This window comes from Grampus griseus (genome assembly GCF_964374135.1).
Source record: "Grampus griseus genome assembly, chromosome: 14".
Taxonomy (NCBI): Eukaryota; Metazoa; Chordata; class Mammalia; order Artiodactyla; family Delphinidae; genus Grampus; species Grampus griseus.
In genome coordinates this window covers 36,142,775-36,156,483 of record NC_139008.1, presented here as the reverse complement: position 1 = coordinate 36,156,483, position 13,709 = coordinate 36,142,775, and the positions used below count along the sequence as shown (strand labels likewise).

Below are 13,709 nucleotides of genomic sequence, written 5' to 3'. Positions count from 1 at the left end.
GTCCCCTGCGTTGGCAGGCGGATTCTTTTTTTTTTAATTTTTAAAAAAATATTTAAATTTTATTTATTTTTGGCTGCATTGGGTCTTCGTTGCTGCACACAGGCTTTCTCTAGTTGTGGTGAGTGGGGGCTACTCTTTGTTGCAGTGTGTGGGCTTCTCATTGTGGTGGCTTCTCTTGTTGTGGAGCACAGGCTCTAGGTGTGTGGGCTTCAGTAGTTGTAGCACGTGGGCTCAGTAGTTGTGGCACACGGGCTTAGCTGCTCTGCAGCATGTAGGATCTTCCGAGACCAGGGCTTGAACCCGTGTCCCCTGCATTGGCAGGTGGATTCTCAACCACTGCACCACGAGGGAAGCCCCAGAAGTTTCCTCTTTTTAATCACAAATATAGGACTTTTTTCTCCTCCTAAGTAGACAGCATGTGAGACACCGCGTCGGGGCTTTCCAGCTCTCACAGAAACTTCCTTACGTCAAGTGCCAGGTTAGCATCCAGCCCACACCCTTGGCTGCATCCTTTGACAACAAGATTGCATGGGACTCCAAGAGGATGAGGTTGGCACACTTTTGGATTCTGGGATGACCTGAAAGAGACTCCCCATTGGCCAGGTTAAAAGGGCTGCACATCCGAAGTGTGGACCTGGAGCTGCTTCTCCAGGGCCCAGACAGCTCACACTTCTTGTCTGAACAGACTCAGTCCAGGGCTTTCCCATCAGTGCAGAAGGCAACTGGGAAAAGGGTCACGGACGTGGGACTTGAGCACGTTAAGTGAGGATGGCACGTGGCCATGGAGGGCCTGACCCCGCTTCCCTTTGGGGATGGGTAGGGATGGGGGTTGGTTGGTGGTGAGACGGTGGTCTTAGTCTTACCTGGCTAAATCTACAACATTAGAACAAGATTCGAAGCCCTGTGTTACAACTAATTTCTTAGAGTTTCCTCAAATTTAAATTCCCAGTTCAAGTGTTTTGAAAAGATTTCTGTGAATACAGTGTCAAAAGGAAAGCTATTTGGGCTGTCATTTCTAAGCCTGACATCACAACCCCTCGGTTGAGACCACGGGTGGGGGACAGGGGAATGAAACAGGACTCCACTTGCCTGTGCCCTGGGAGGGGGTGCACAGACCAAAGAATGAATGTCAGCTCTCCTGGCGGTGGTCTTCCTCATAGATGTCATTGTTATAGCATTCAGGACCTCGAGTGTCACCCCCTCAGTTAAGGGCCCCTGGAATTGGACTCAGAGAGGAGGGGTGGACCAGGTGGCCGAGTACAGGTGTTGCTCGAAGCTGGAGGCCTCTTCTCATCCTAGCAGGGCTGGTGGCCAGTGTCCCACATCGTTCCCCCAGCGGCCCCCAGGGCAGCACCTCGCTGTTTCTAGAGAAAGTTGGAGAAGGCAGGGCTGGAGCTGCATCTGCCCAGCCCAGCGTCAGAGGCCGTGGCAGCATCCTCCCTCATTGAACCAGGATTTGGGGGCAGGCCAGGAACCCCCTCTAGTCCCCGGAACACCCTTTGCATCAATTCTGGGATTGGCATGTAGGAGCAGGGATGGGGTGGGGGTGGCTAAGATGGGGAGTGTGGACAGGCGACAAAGTGCTGTTTCAGGGCCACTTGTGTCCCCGGCTCTGGGTGAGGTTCTTCCATGAGCAGCAAAGGAGGGCCCTCCAGGCCTTGGCTGAGCTCAGCTGCCACCCCCACCCCCCGCCCCGGCCAACAGGACCGCGGCCCCCACCTCTCCTCTGTGAGCAAACAATCAGAATCATGTCTTACAAAGAACAGACTCCAAAAATATATATAAATAAATAAAAACCTTAAACATTCTTACAGGGATCTTAAAGAACAGAATACATGTTAAAAACTTCAGTAATTTATATCAATTTTAAGCGGTACTTTATATACAATGGGGGAAAAAAACACATGCATAGTCCAAATACAATGTTGAAAACAGCATTTTCATAACAAAAGAGCTGGAACACGAAGTGTTAACACCATGTACATGAATTCAAGGACCACCCTTTTTGTCTGTTGCACACAGTTTATTTAACAATATGATATAAGAAATGAGTTGGTACTTTACCATTCTATACAGTGATTGAATCTTCTTGAATTTTCTTATTTATAGTAATTATAGCGCTTGCATGATTTACACTAGAATTGCTTTTCCTCATTTCAAGTTTCACATAGAAGAAAGAAAAGAATGCTTCTTCTCTATTAACATTAGCATGGTCTAAGAGAGTGATCATCCCTATTTTTTGTCTAAAACCAGTTTTATCAGAGAAACAAAGCAACAATTTCTACATCTGCAAGACAAGAGTCTGGCTTAAGCCAGTATGTATAGATAGATGTGTGTGTGGGTGTGTACGTGTGTGCGCTCAGGAGCCAATTCCTATCATCCAGGGGTAATACTTGGAGACGCCCACAGAGTTCACTATAGAAAAAATCTTCCCGCAACGTCAGAAAGTTATCGGGATACATTATAAGCTTGCATTATTTCAGGAATCAGTTTCTGAATATTATTTTTCTTCTCACTTTTAAACATAAATGTTTAAAGTCTTGAAAATACAAATAAAAAATATGAATATAATGAACTTGTTTTTCCCGTTAAAAAAAGGCATGAGTCACCAGCAATGACGACAAAAAGAATCCAAACAAAACCCCCCTCCCCCCAAAACAAAAAACAAAAAACGAAAAAAAAAAGAGAGAGAGAGACCAGATATTTAAATCAACTGGTTTTTAACAAAAAAATATATTCTTTGTATTGTTTCTTTAAACAGCAATCTACCCTTCCACGGCTTGGAAGTAGCAGTTCCATCTAGGAATAAAAAGAGCCCAGATGCCTGGATTTCAGTACAAAAGGTCCAAGAACATGAAAGGGAAAAAAAAACAAGTGATGCTCTCACAATGCTACAAACCCTCCACAAACTTTTCTAGGGTGTCTCCCGTGGTGTCGCCGACCAGGGACAGCTCATTGGACAACGCACTCCTGTTGGGGGTGTTCAGCTGGGGGAGCATTGCACTCTGTTCGGGGTTCCCCAAGTGTCCCTGATCTATGGAGCTGGCCATGGTGACTGCGAGTCCTGGGTGGGGGGAACCAGTCTGGGGCGAGACGTGGTGTGGTGAAGGCTGGGGCTGTATCCGTGGCGACGGGCTGGAATGTGGAGGCTGGGACTGGGGCCGTGGAGACTGGACAGGGGCCGGAGACCGCACCTGGCTACTGAGGGACGTGGCCATCTGCTGGCCGGGGAGGTGCGAGGCCTGCGGCTGTCCTGAGAGCATGTGCTGCTGGGGGCTCATGGGGTTCGGCTGGCCCGGGGACCCGATCTGCTGCTTCATCTGCTGCTGCTGCAGAATCCGCTGTTGCAGGGCCTGCTGGATGTTGGGCGTGCTGTCTGAGCCCAGCCCAGGCTGCCCCATCTGGCCGAGCTGTCCCATCTGGGCTGCCATCTGGCCCATGGAGCTGCCCTGGATGGGGAGGTGCTGCTGCATCCGCTGCTGTTGCATGGCCGCGGGGTAGCCTCCGGGTCCCTGAGGCTGCTGGAACTGGCCATGCCCCGCCATGCCCCCGGCCATGCCGGCACTGCCCTGCTGCTGCTGCTGCTGCTGCTGTTGCTGCTGCTGCTGCTGCTGCTGCTGCAGGAGCTGCCTTCGCAGCATCTCTCTGTACTGTGGGTTCATACTTGCCATGCTGGGGTTGTGCCCCGGGTTCATGATGTTCAGGGCCTGGCCCTGGGGGTTCAGGCCGCCCATCGCCGGCTGCTGAGGAGGCACACCGGGCCGTGGGCCGCCGGCTTGCATGGCATTCAGGTTCTGCAGGCTGGGCTGCTGGTGCAGGCCGGGCTGGGGCTGCAGGCCGGGCTGAGGCTGCAGGCCAGGTTGGGGCTGCAGGCCGGGCTGACTGGCCACGTACTTGGCCGTGCGTTGTTTAATGAAAGCTGCCATCAGCTGAGGATTGGACTTGAGGATGTTGAGCACCTGCTGCTGCTGCTGTGGGGAGCTGGGGGACTTCAGGGTCCGAAGCAGGTCCTGCAGGGCGCCGGGCGAGATGCTCCGGGGCGGTTGCACGCTGGGCATCCGTGGCCCGGCCACGGCCGGCTGGGCCTGCATGGACATCACGGGTCTCGGCATGCCTGGCATCGGCTGCTGCTGGGGGATGGGCGCCTGCTGCCACTGCCCAGGTGGCAGGTTGGGCACAACGGGCCCGCTGACCTGGTTGGGTCGGGGCACATTCAGGCCCACAGGGGCCATCTGGCTCACCGGGGTCACCATGCCCGTGCGCCCTGGGGGCATGCCGTTGTTGATGTTCACCCGGTACAGGTGCTGCTGCTGCTGGGCCTCCCGCTCGATCTGCCGGGCCGCCTCCACTGCCGCGGGTGGGGGCTGGGCGGGGGGCGGTGGGGCTGGCACCTGGTTGGTGGGCTTCCCGGTGGATACCGTTGTGGGGGGCTGAGTCCGGGCCACACTGGGGAAGCCGGCTGGTGACATGTTCACGGGCGAGGGCTGCGGCTGGGCGGGGGGCTGTGGCGTCTGGGGCGTGCTGGGCTGCTGTGTGGGGGTCCCGGGTGGTGCTGAGGTAGGGGAAGGCAGGCTCTGCTGAGGCACGTTGCGGGTGTTCATGGTGGCCATCCGCCGGCGCATGAGCTGGGCCTGCTGCAGGCGGTGCTGGATCTGCTGCTGGCGGAGCTTGTGTTTGATGTTGAGGCAGAAGGGCACGGGGCACTTGTTTTCTTGGCAGTGTTTGGCGTGGTAGCAGCAGAGGGCAATGAGCTGCTTGCACACTGGGCAGCCGCCGTTGGTCTTGCGTTTGCAACCCTTGGTGTGCTGCACCACCCGCTTCATCTTCTGGCAGGACGGCAGTGAGCAGTTGGCATTGCGGCACTGACAGGCGTGCACCAGGGACTGGATGCAGCGCTGGATGCTCAGGCGCCGTGACTCCTGGGGGCTCTTGGACTGTGGTTCACCCTGGCTGCTGCCCTCGTCGTCCAGGCCCAGCCCCCACTTCACCATCTTGTGGGTGTGGCTCTTCGTGTTGTAGCAGTTGATGCAGAGGTCGTAGTCCTGCGGGTGAGGACAAGGGACAAGCCAGCATCAGCATGCGGCCCTGACCACCAGCTCCCCCCCCATCCCCACGAGGCTCACGGATGCCAAACATGTCTGCTCCCCAGAACCTTCACTCCCAGGAACACTCCACAGCCCAGAAATTCCAGAGACCACCGGTCCACCTACTTGCCCTCTTCTGGGGGCCCCTCTGCCTTCTCCCAACCTGCTAGCTCACAGCGTGTGTGGCTTCGTGAGCACCCCGAGGCTGGGGCCCCTACGCTCTGGGGCTGCTGTGGGTGCCCTCGGTGCATCCCCAGAGCTCTGCTGGGCAGCCGGTGGGCGGGCACTGGGGCTGAGAGGCCTTCACCAGGAGGAAGGCCCTGGGCTCGCACCATGGCAACATAATGCCCCCTCCCCAGGTTTCTAAAAGCTGCACCTGGAGACGGAGACCACAAAGCACTAGATCTGGAGGATGAGCCCTGTGACCAGGACTGCTAACCTTCTCACAGCAAGGATGTGAAAATCCCCACAGTGGGAAATAAGAGAGAGGACAAAAGAAAGCTGGAGAGAGTGGCAGAGAGATGAGGGCATTATAAAGGCCCCCTCTGCCCCCAGAGAGCACAGAGCTGCTGTTGTGGAGCACTCAACTATGGGGACTATCTAGGCGTTGACACCAGCAAGGTGAGGACTGGGCAGGAGAGGAGTCTGACTATCTGCGGGGGGAGGCAGAGCATGTGACACCCCGTGCAAGTGACCCCTCTGTGCCAGGGACAGGCCGAGACCCCTGCAGAGGGGGTGCCAGTGTGGTTTGACCACGGGATCCACCAGGACAAGAGAGGAGGGGCTTAAGACCCCTGACCAAAGGGACCCAGCCTGACAACAGCAGGAAATCCCAACCTCTTGGCAAGTAGACTGGGAACACCAGAAGAGGAACCAGTCAGAATCCCAATGGACCAAAGCACTGCCGTGCTCTCTTCTCTCTGCACTCCCACCCTGCACCGAGAGGCCTATGCGTGTGCCTGACACAGAGCTGGTGTTAACGAAACACAACAAATAAAATAACAAAGTGCCTTGTGATATCTCCGCATCCTGGAAAGGCCAGCACAAATGTTGTCTCCCAGGGAAGCTCACTGGCTTCCCTCCATCCCCTGAAGACCAGCTCCCCCCAACACCCCAGACACATGCCACTGGGACCAGGTTGGGACCAGGCTGCCTCGTGAGCAGACACCAGCTGCTTCTTGCCCTGGATCGCTGGCGCTAAGCCCCATAACAGGCACAGGGCAGGAACCCCACCAACATCGAGAGAAACCCTCTCATTCGTGAACCCCAAAACACAATCTCAAAACCAACAGTGGACTAGTGGAGTGGACAGATGAGCATTCATCTGGTCATTTTCTCCCCAGAAAACGCCAACTGTTTAACAGTTGCCCTGAAATACACACGCACAGCCCGAGAGCGCCGTGGGCCTCGCCAGCTCTATCGGCAGCCCTGCGCGGGCAGGTGCCCCGCGCTCACCTCGCACACGGTGCAGTGCCAGCGCGTCTCCACATGGTGCTTGCACTCATTGCAGGTGTAGACGAAGCGGTCCTGGCCCTGGGTGTGCAGCTCCACCAGCATGCACAGCGTGGACCACTTGGAGCGCCGCAGGGAGGAGAACTCCCAATGCTTGTCCCGGGCCAGCGTGAGGAAGGCGTCCCGCCCGTCCATGAGGTCACAGCTGAGCAGGGGGTCGGGGTCGACGATGGGGGGCAGCGTGTTGATGACAGGCCCAGCGTGGAGGTGGATCACAAAGAAGACCTGGGGGACGGCAGGGAGGAGCAGCGTCAGCCCCGCAGAGAGAAGGACCGAGCCGACTCCTGCTGTCCCCAGGGCTGAACTGCGTTGGTGACAAGCAGTGGTGACAAGCAGTGTGGTGTCGCCAGGCCAGGCCTCCTCCCCCTGCACTTGGTCTGCCCCCACCCCACCCCGCCCACCCCCACCTCTTTGTGCTTCTCCATCGTGGCATAGAGCTTCTGGGACAAGTCGTTGGACACGTTGGGCATGCTGGGCTTTTTCTTGTTGGCTCGGCTGATGCTGCTTTTATTCTTGTTGGTTTTCTTGTTGTTCTTTTTCTTGGCGTTCTTGCTGTCGCCCTGGCTGCCCTGCAATAAGACTCAGAGCTGTTGGCCCTGCCTAGCATCCTGCTCCAATGTCCAGCAGGGAGGCCACCAGTTCCTGCTGCGGGGGCTCCAGGGAGCTGGGGCTGAGGCAGGAGACCACCGAGCAGACCCCTACCTGCCTGCACAGGCCGTGTGAGTGGCTGTCAACACTGCTGCCTTCAGAGGAAACCGCTAAGGGGAAGGAGATGAGTATGGAAGCAGGGCCCGGACTTGGCCAGGACCGAATGGGTACAGTGGTGACAAACAAAGCAAGCACTGCCTGTGCCACAACAGCCGCACATCACGTGGAGGCTGGAGGGAAGAATACACCTGGGATGCTAGTTGGATCTAACCACAGAGGGGGTGGAGGCCGTTTCTCCTGGTCCTATGTTTTCTACTGGCTGGAAGCAGGCACTCCTCCTCGACGGGCACACAGCCAGGGCTGTGTTCCCCTCAGAGCCCCTCTGTGGCAGCTCGGCCGGCAGTACAGACTCTCCTCCCAGCACCCCCTGAGCCTTGGATGCCAGTGCTGACTCAGGCCACCTCCTGTGCCTGGGTGTCCGTCCGGCAGAGGCAGAGGAATCTGGGTTCATTAATCGGCTGTGGTCTTCCTCCCACAGGCACTCCAAGTTCCCACTGAAATCCAGCCCACCCTTCCAGGTCAGCTTGAGGGAGGGACCTGCCGGCATCTCTCCAGTCCCTGAGGAGCAGCATCTCCACCCCTAAATCACCCAATGTTCCAGGGGATGCCTCCAGGGAGGTCCAGCAAAAGGCAGGCAGAGAACGATGACCACAGCCCTCGACCTCTCCTCGGGACCCACCTGTGACATGAGTACTTGTCACATCCTCACCCACACTTTCTCCATTTTGGAAGGGGCTAGGGATGCTGTCTTACAAAAAGGACACACCCTAAAAAGCACATGCTGCCTGGCACGAAGCAGCCCATGCAGGCGTTCCACCCTAGACCCCTGGCTCTGGATGCTGGCTCCACATGCAGCCCCAAGCCCTCCTGGGGGCCCCAGGCCTGCACGGGTGGTAACAGGCATCTCGAGATTAACACATCTGCAGCCAATTCTTGACTTCTTCCCCCAAGTGTGCTCTCCCTTCCTTCTCCCCTTCAGGGAGACGCAGCAACACTGACTCAATTCTAAGGCCCCAGACCCAGCAGGCAGCCTCGATCCAGGATCTTCCTCATACACCACAAAGATGCGCCCTAAGTTCTGAGGTTGTTACTCTCAAAACACATCATACGCTGCTCACTGCCGACAGCTACGCATCCAACTAAACCACCATCATCTCTTACTTGAACATGTGAAACACAGCACACTCGCTCCCGACTCGGACTCTGACACCCTCCTCCTTCTGCTGGAGGCTCCTCCGCCGGGATCTTCTGGGTTCCTCTCACCAGTCAGTCTCTGCTCAGATGCCACCTCCCCAGACAGGCCCTCCCAAAGGTGCTGCATCTGCCCTCTTCCCTTGTGTCTGTTCTACACCATCTCAGCATGCACCACACACTAGGACACACACCCCTTGAGGGCAGGGATGGAGACCTCTTTAGTTCCCACTGCACCCCTCAGGATGGTGCCCGCACATGGCGGGGGCTCAGTGACCAGAGTGAGTGCACAGACGCATGAACACCCAGTGAAGAGTGGGGGGCAGTTTACAACAAGGAGAGTGAATGTGGCCTGGCAAACAAGAGTCTCCTCCTCAAGTCATTTCTAAAGTGAACTGACTGGTTCCTGATCATGATACCCGTCTCCATCTCTATCTCCAGCACCTCTTCTGGGCTCCCTGGCAGGGTGCCCTCCTCTCTCATCTTGCTGTGTCTCGGCCCCGCTGTCCTGCCCAGAGATGCCAGAGCAAGCCCCTCTGTCCACCTAGTAGGTGATGTGTCTCCAGTTCGCCCAGCACCCAGTGTGGGCTGTGCCCCCAGGCCCAGGCCTGCCCTGTGGTGGGCGGTAACACAGTGAGGTTATGTATGAAAACACCACCACAGACAAAGGAGGCCATGTCTTGAGAAACGAGCAGCCCACACTCACTCCCTGACCTGCTGGAGCGCAGCCTTTAGCACATGCACTGGGGCCCTTGGGCTTTACCTCCGGGGTCTCACTGGCCGCGGTGCTCTCCTCCTTCTTCCTCTCTTCTTCCTCCTGTTCCAGCTCCTTAATGCTCTCCTCCAACACGTTAGGCCAGAAGTCACCCTCGAAATAGGGCAGTTCCTTGGCACTGGTGAGCCTGTCTTCAGTTGCTTGTTTGAAAATGTCCTGGAAAGTGAACAAGCACAGCGGTGAGACGAGGGGGGCTGGGTGACACTCTGGGGAGGGGGCTTGGGGCCACGACATGGAGAGGGGACCGCACACTCCTGAGGCGCATGGTTTCACAAGATCTACCACCACTTCTCTTGGACTGCCGACTGCAAATCTTGACAGACAGCGGAGAAGTTGCTTCTTAGTTTATGATTTTAAAAAATTTAAATTTTTGCTTTCCAATAATCATAAGTAGATATAATTCTAACACATGTGAGCACAGAGGGAGACACGTGAAGATGTGGGAGTCAGTGGTGAGGAGCCCCCCCGCCTGTCCCCGCAGTGTGGGCACCTTATAGTCATGGATGATGCGCTCGGCAAAGGCCTTGTCCAGCATCTTCTTGTACCACTCCTGCAGGCGCTTTGGCTTGGGGATTTTTTGATCTGGGGGGTGGCAATGGAAGATGTAGTCGTCTCCTTCACTTGGGGGACAGGCCCAGATGTGTCCTGTTACGTACCTGCAGGACATACACACAATTCAGACGGAAGCAGTGAGCGAAATCATCCCTGCCTTTGAGGAGTAACAGCTGAGGAACACGGACCAAAGCAAGGACAGAAATAACTATGAAGAAAAACAACAAAAAAGAAATTACAAAATGCTTCTGGCAGAACATGTGAGAGGCCTAAGAGAGGTTCCAAACCATTGTGCTGGGGAAGGGGGTTAGGGTAAAGCCAAATCTCTACAGAGTGCAAACGCAGGCTGGAAATTGGCCCAACGGTACCTCCCTCTTCGGTGTGCATGTCAGGCAGGGGCTAAGGCTGCAAGGGAACCTGTGACACAGGAGAGAGCCTGGGAAGACGGCAACGCGTGAGGTGTATCAGACGGCTTGTCCCCAGGGTGGATGCACTGAATTTCCTATCTACTTTCTCCTGCACATTGGAAAGGAAGTTGAGTATTTCTTTCTAAGGGGTTAAAGACAAAATAGATCTCATTCATTCTGCTCAAGACACTTCAATCAAACATCTCTTTTCCAAATTTGGGAAAGAAATGTGATCTAGAACGTAAGAAGAGAGACAGGAAAGGAAGTCAGACACAAGAGACCACATGTGGTAGGATTCCTCTTCTATGAACCGTCCAGAAAAGGCACAGTTATGGAGACAAAAAGGAGATTAGTAGTCACTGGGGGCAGGGGTCCAAAAGGGATGAACAGCAAATGGGTGCAGGGATCTTAACGGGGGTTGGGGGGATGACAATGTTCTGAAACTGATTTACCGTGACAGCTGCATTACTTGGTAAAGTTACTAAAAATCACTGAATGTACACCTGAAGTAGGTGAATTGTATGATACATAAAATATGCCTCAATAAAGTTTTAAAAAAAACAGACTAGAATGTGAGAAAAACACAGTAGGCAGGGAAAGCACATGAGCTGTGCTGGGAGCCCCAGACCCAAGTGGCCCAACAGAACATCTGGCTGGAAGGGTGCTCTGGAGACCCCTGAATCCATTTAAGGACATCAAAATAGAAACACAAAAAACCTTAAGAAATACTTGTGCTATTTCACAAAATACACAGTGAAAATTAAAAATGGAGTTTTTATTAGTTCTGAATAATTTGAATTAAACTCACCCCAATTTCTTCACGTACTCTAAATATCCAATAAGGATCTCATGGTAAACAGCTGTTCGGAGGCATCTCGGTCGGAAGAAATGAATACTGTCCAGATAAGATATGTACACACGCCTGGGGGGCAGGGTGAGAAAGAAATTAATTGAAAGTTCAGGTTATCTCCCAAACTTGAAACCAAACACCAGCATCTAAAAAAAGCTCCAGAAATAAATTCTGTTTTGATAGCATTTACACTGGCCACAAACAGGACATAAGAAATCTGCCATCACCAAGCTCTGCTACCAATCAATAAAATAGAATTCAATTTCATCACTGAACTAAGAAGCAATGCCATCACTCACCATGGGGAACCGTGGAGAGATCAGGGCAAATTAGGAAAAGCCACTTCTAATTCCTTCTCACCCAGATTCTTGACTGAACATGAAATAACTCTCAGGAGAGGTGTGACATTTTCATAGGTGAAGAGAAGCCTGGCCTGTGCAGCAGTCCCCACCCCCTTCTCCATAGGTTTACCTGCCCCAGGTAAGACAGGGGCAACAGCAAGACCAGGATCAAAACCCATGTGTGCTTACAACACAAAGCACTCTACAATCATCAAAACTCTTCACTTCCCACTGGCTTAGCAGAAAACGAACTAATGAAACTAACTAGTAGTTCTCTAAGATGTTTAGAGCCTTGGTCGCTAGCACAACACGTGACACGCACTCCAAAGGAGCTAGAGGATTACCTTGTGTTTGGAGGGGGGCAATCAGAGCCATACTCTTGGACGTGCATCCCAAAGAAGCACACGTCCACTCCATCAATTTCCTCAAAGGCAAAGAGTGCTTTGGTTCGATACGGGAAAGATTCAGACATTTCCCCAGAATCCACAAACCTGAAATAAAAGAGCCTGATGTTTGCATGCATCACTACCATTTACAAAGTGCTTTACAGACGAGACCTGCTGCCGTAAACCCGCTCAGTGCAGAGAAGCTGGAGGCGAGGTCGCCCCTTCTGACCACTGGCCCAGGCAGCTCGGAGTCTTGGCCCCATTCTTTGTGACACTGCTTCACTCAGAAAGGAATTCCACCTCCCCTGATGAATGTGGGATACTGACAGAAGGGTGGCTACATGCTAACTGATGAAAAGCTTTCAAATTATGCAAACTCTAAAGCTTTGCCAGAAAGCTAGGCTCTGGTTAACCACATGGGGTGCCCACTGGAACGTCTGCACACAAACCGTGACTTCATCCCGGGCTTGACTTCCACCGTCTTGTCTGAGCTGGCCACTACGCGGACAAACACCTCCCCAGCTTCAGGATGATTCTGTCGCCGCAAAAACTTGTTGACTCGGTCTTCCAAGTGGTTTCCCAACCGTGTGGTCTGCAGTCCTGCAAAGTCCAGCACAAGCAGATGAGAGGACTTCGGGAGGGTTGAGGTCACAGAATCCACCTCTTTCAGTGTAGTCTGGTATTTTAAGGAGTAACATTCTCCAAATACAGAAGGGATCTAATGTGTCCTATGAGGTAATAAGCATTTTATAAAAGAAAGGTGGACCCTGGAATCTCAGGCATTCCACGCACTGAAAACTGCTGTCAAATGCCCAATATTTCCATCTTTTTCTAACTGTAAGGGGCAGAAGAGACACAAAGGTGGACCCAAATCTGAAGGAAGATGGGCTCTGGGGTGAAGCAGGGGAGCAGGCACGAGGGAGCCGCACTGGGTCCACCCTGCCTCCTGCCCCACATGCCCAGCCCCTAGTGAGACAGAGATCTGGCCCTGGCTGCGCCCACACAGCTGTGCCCCAAGGCTGGAAGAACTTGAAGAACTCTTAACAGAAATGGGGACACTGCCACTACTTTCCATGGAAGGCAGGGCTGGCACAGCCTCAGAGACAGGATGGCACAAATGCCCCTTCCTGCCCAGCTCTGATGAGAGTCCTGGTGCAGAGTCTGAGACAGCTAAGCTAGCAGGCAGCCAAGGGCTACCTCACTCTGTGAGCATTCCAATACTGGGCGGCAAGGGACACTGTTCCACGACGCAGACCTGCCCAGCACCATTGCTGGTGGGCTCCTCCGCCCTGCCCCTCTGTACCCTCCCTCTCCCAGGGATGGGCCAGGAGTTACACAGCATATAAATACAATACAGTCACAGCACAGAAAAACTCTGTGCATATGGGGATAAAAGACTAGACAGGAAAGCTGCAAAAGGTTAACAGTGACTACAGATGATAGGATTTTAGAAGATTCCTTACTGAGGTTAAGAAATATCTGCAAAATTTAGGCTTTTAAAATTTAGTTTCTCTGCAATAAACATACCAATGGCGGAGTTTTTTTGGTATATAAATTATACCTCAATAAAAGTGATTAAAAAAAAACAATGGCAATGAAATAAAGACCCCATTAAAAAATAAAAACTTTAAAAGCTATAAAAATGAGAAGTAGAATTGTTTCACACTCTGATACACGTGCACACTTTCCACAGCTGTTTAGTTATGCTCTGGATCCCCTTATTTCAACCTCCCACAGCTGAGATAACCATCCTGAGAAAAAGAGAATTAGGTGCAAAGGACTTACGACCATCTCATCTATTCTTTGTGAAGCCCAGAAGAAAATTCTCATGTTCTCGCCCCCCTGTACTCCCGCCCATGCCGCTGCTGAGCAAGTTTTGTCCCCTTATGAGGTGGCTTCCAAT

The 13,709-nt window shown here is 53.5% G+C and overlaps 1 protein-coding gene across 3 annotated transcripts in view; it reads right to left on the bottom strand.

The window, feature by feature from the left end:
• Positions 1–1,802: 1,802 nt before the first annotated feature.
• The window catches only part of CREBBP (CREB binding lysine acetyltransferase), a 131,351-nt gene continuing 119,444 nt past the window's right edge, over positions 1,803–13,709 (bottom strand). For all 3 annotated transcript variants that reach the window (XM_082670090.1, XM_082670091.1, XM_082670092.1), the window contains 8 exons: positions 12,256–12,406; positions 11,765–11,911; positions 11,038–11,151; positions 9,761–9,926; positions 9,259–9,426; positions 7,004–7,165; positions 6,540–6,821; positions 1,803–5,042 (listed from right to left, as the gene is read on the bottom strand). In XM_082670090.1, coding sequence (XP_082526216.1) covers positions 2,892–5,042; positions 6,540–6,821; positions 7,004–7,165; positions 9,259–9,426; positions 9,761–9,926; positions 11,038–11,151; positions 11,765–11,911; positions 12,256–12,406 — 3,341 coding nt within the window. In that variant the 3' untranslated portion in view covers positions 1,803–2,891. The remainder of the gene's footprint in view (positions 5,043–6,539; positions 6,822–7,003; positions 7,166–9,258; positions 9,427–9,760; positions 9,927–11,037; positions 11,152–11,764; positions 11,912–12,255; positions 12,407–13,709) is intronic.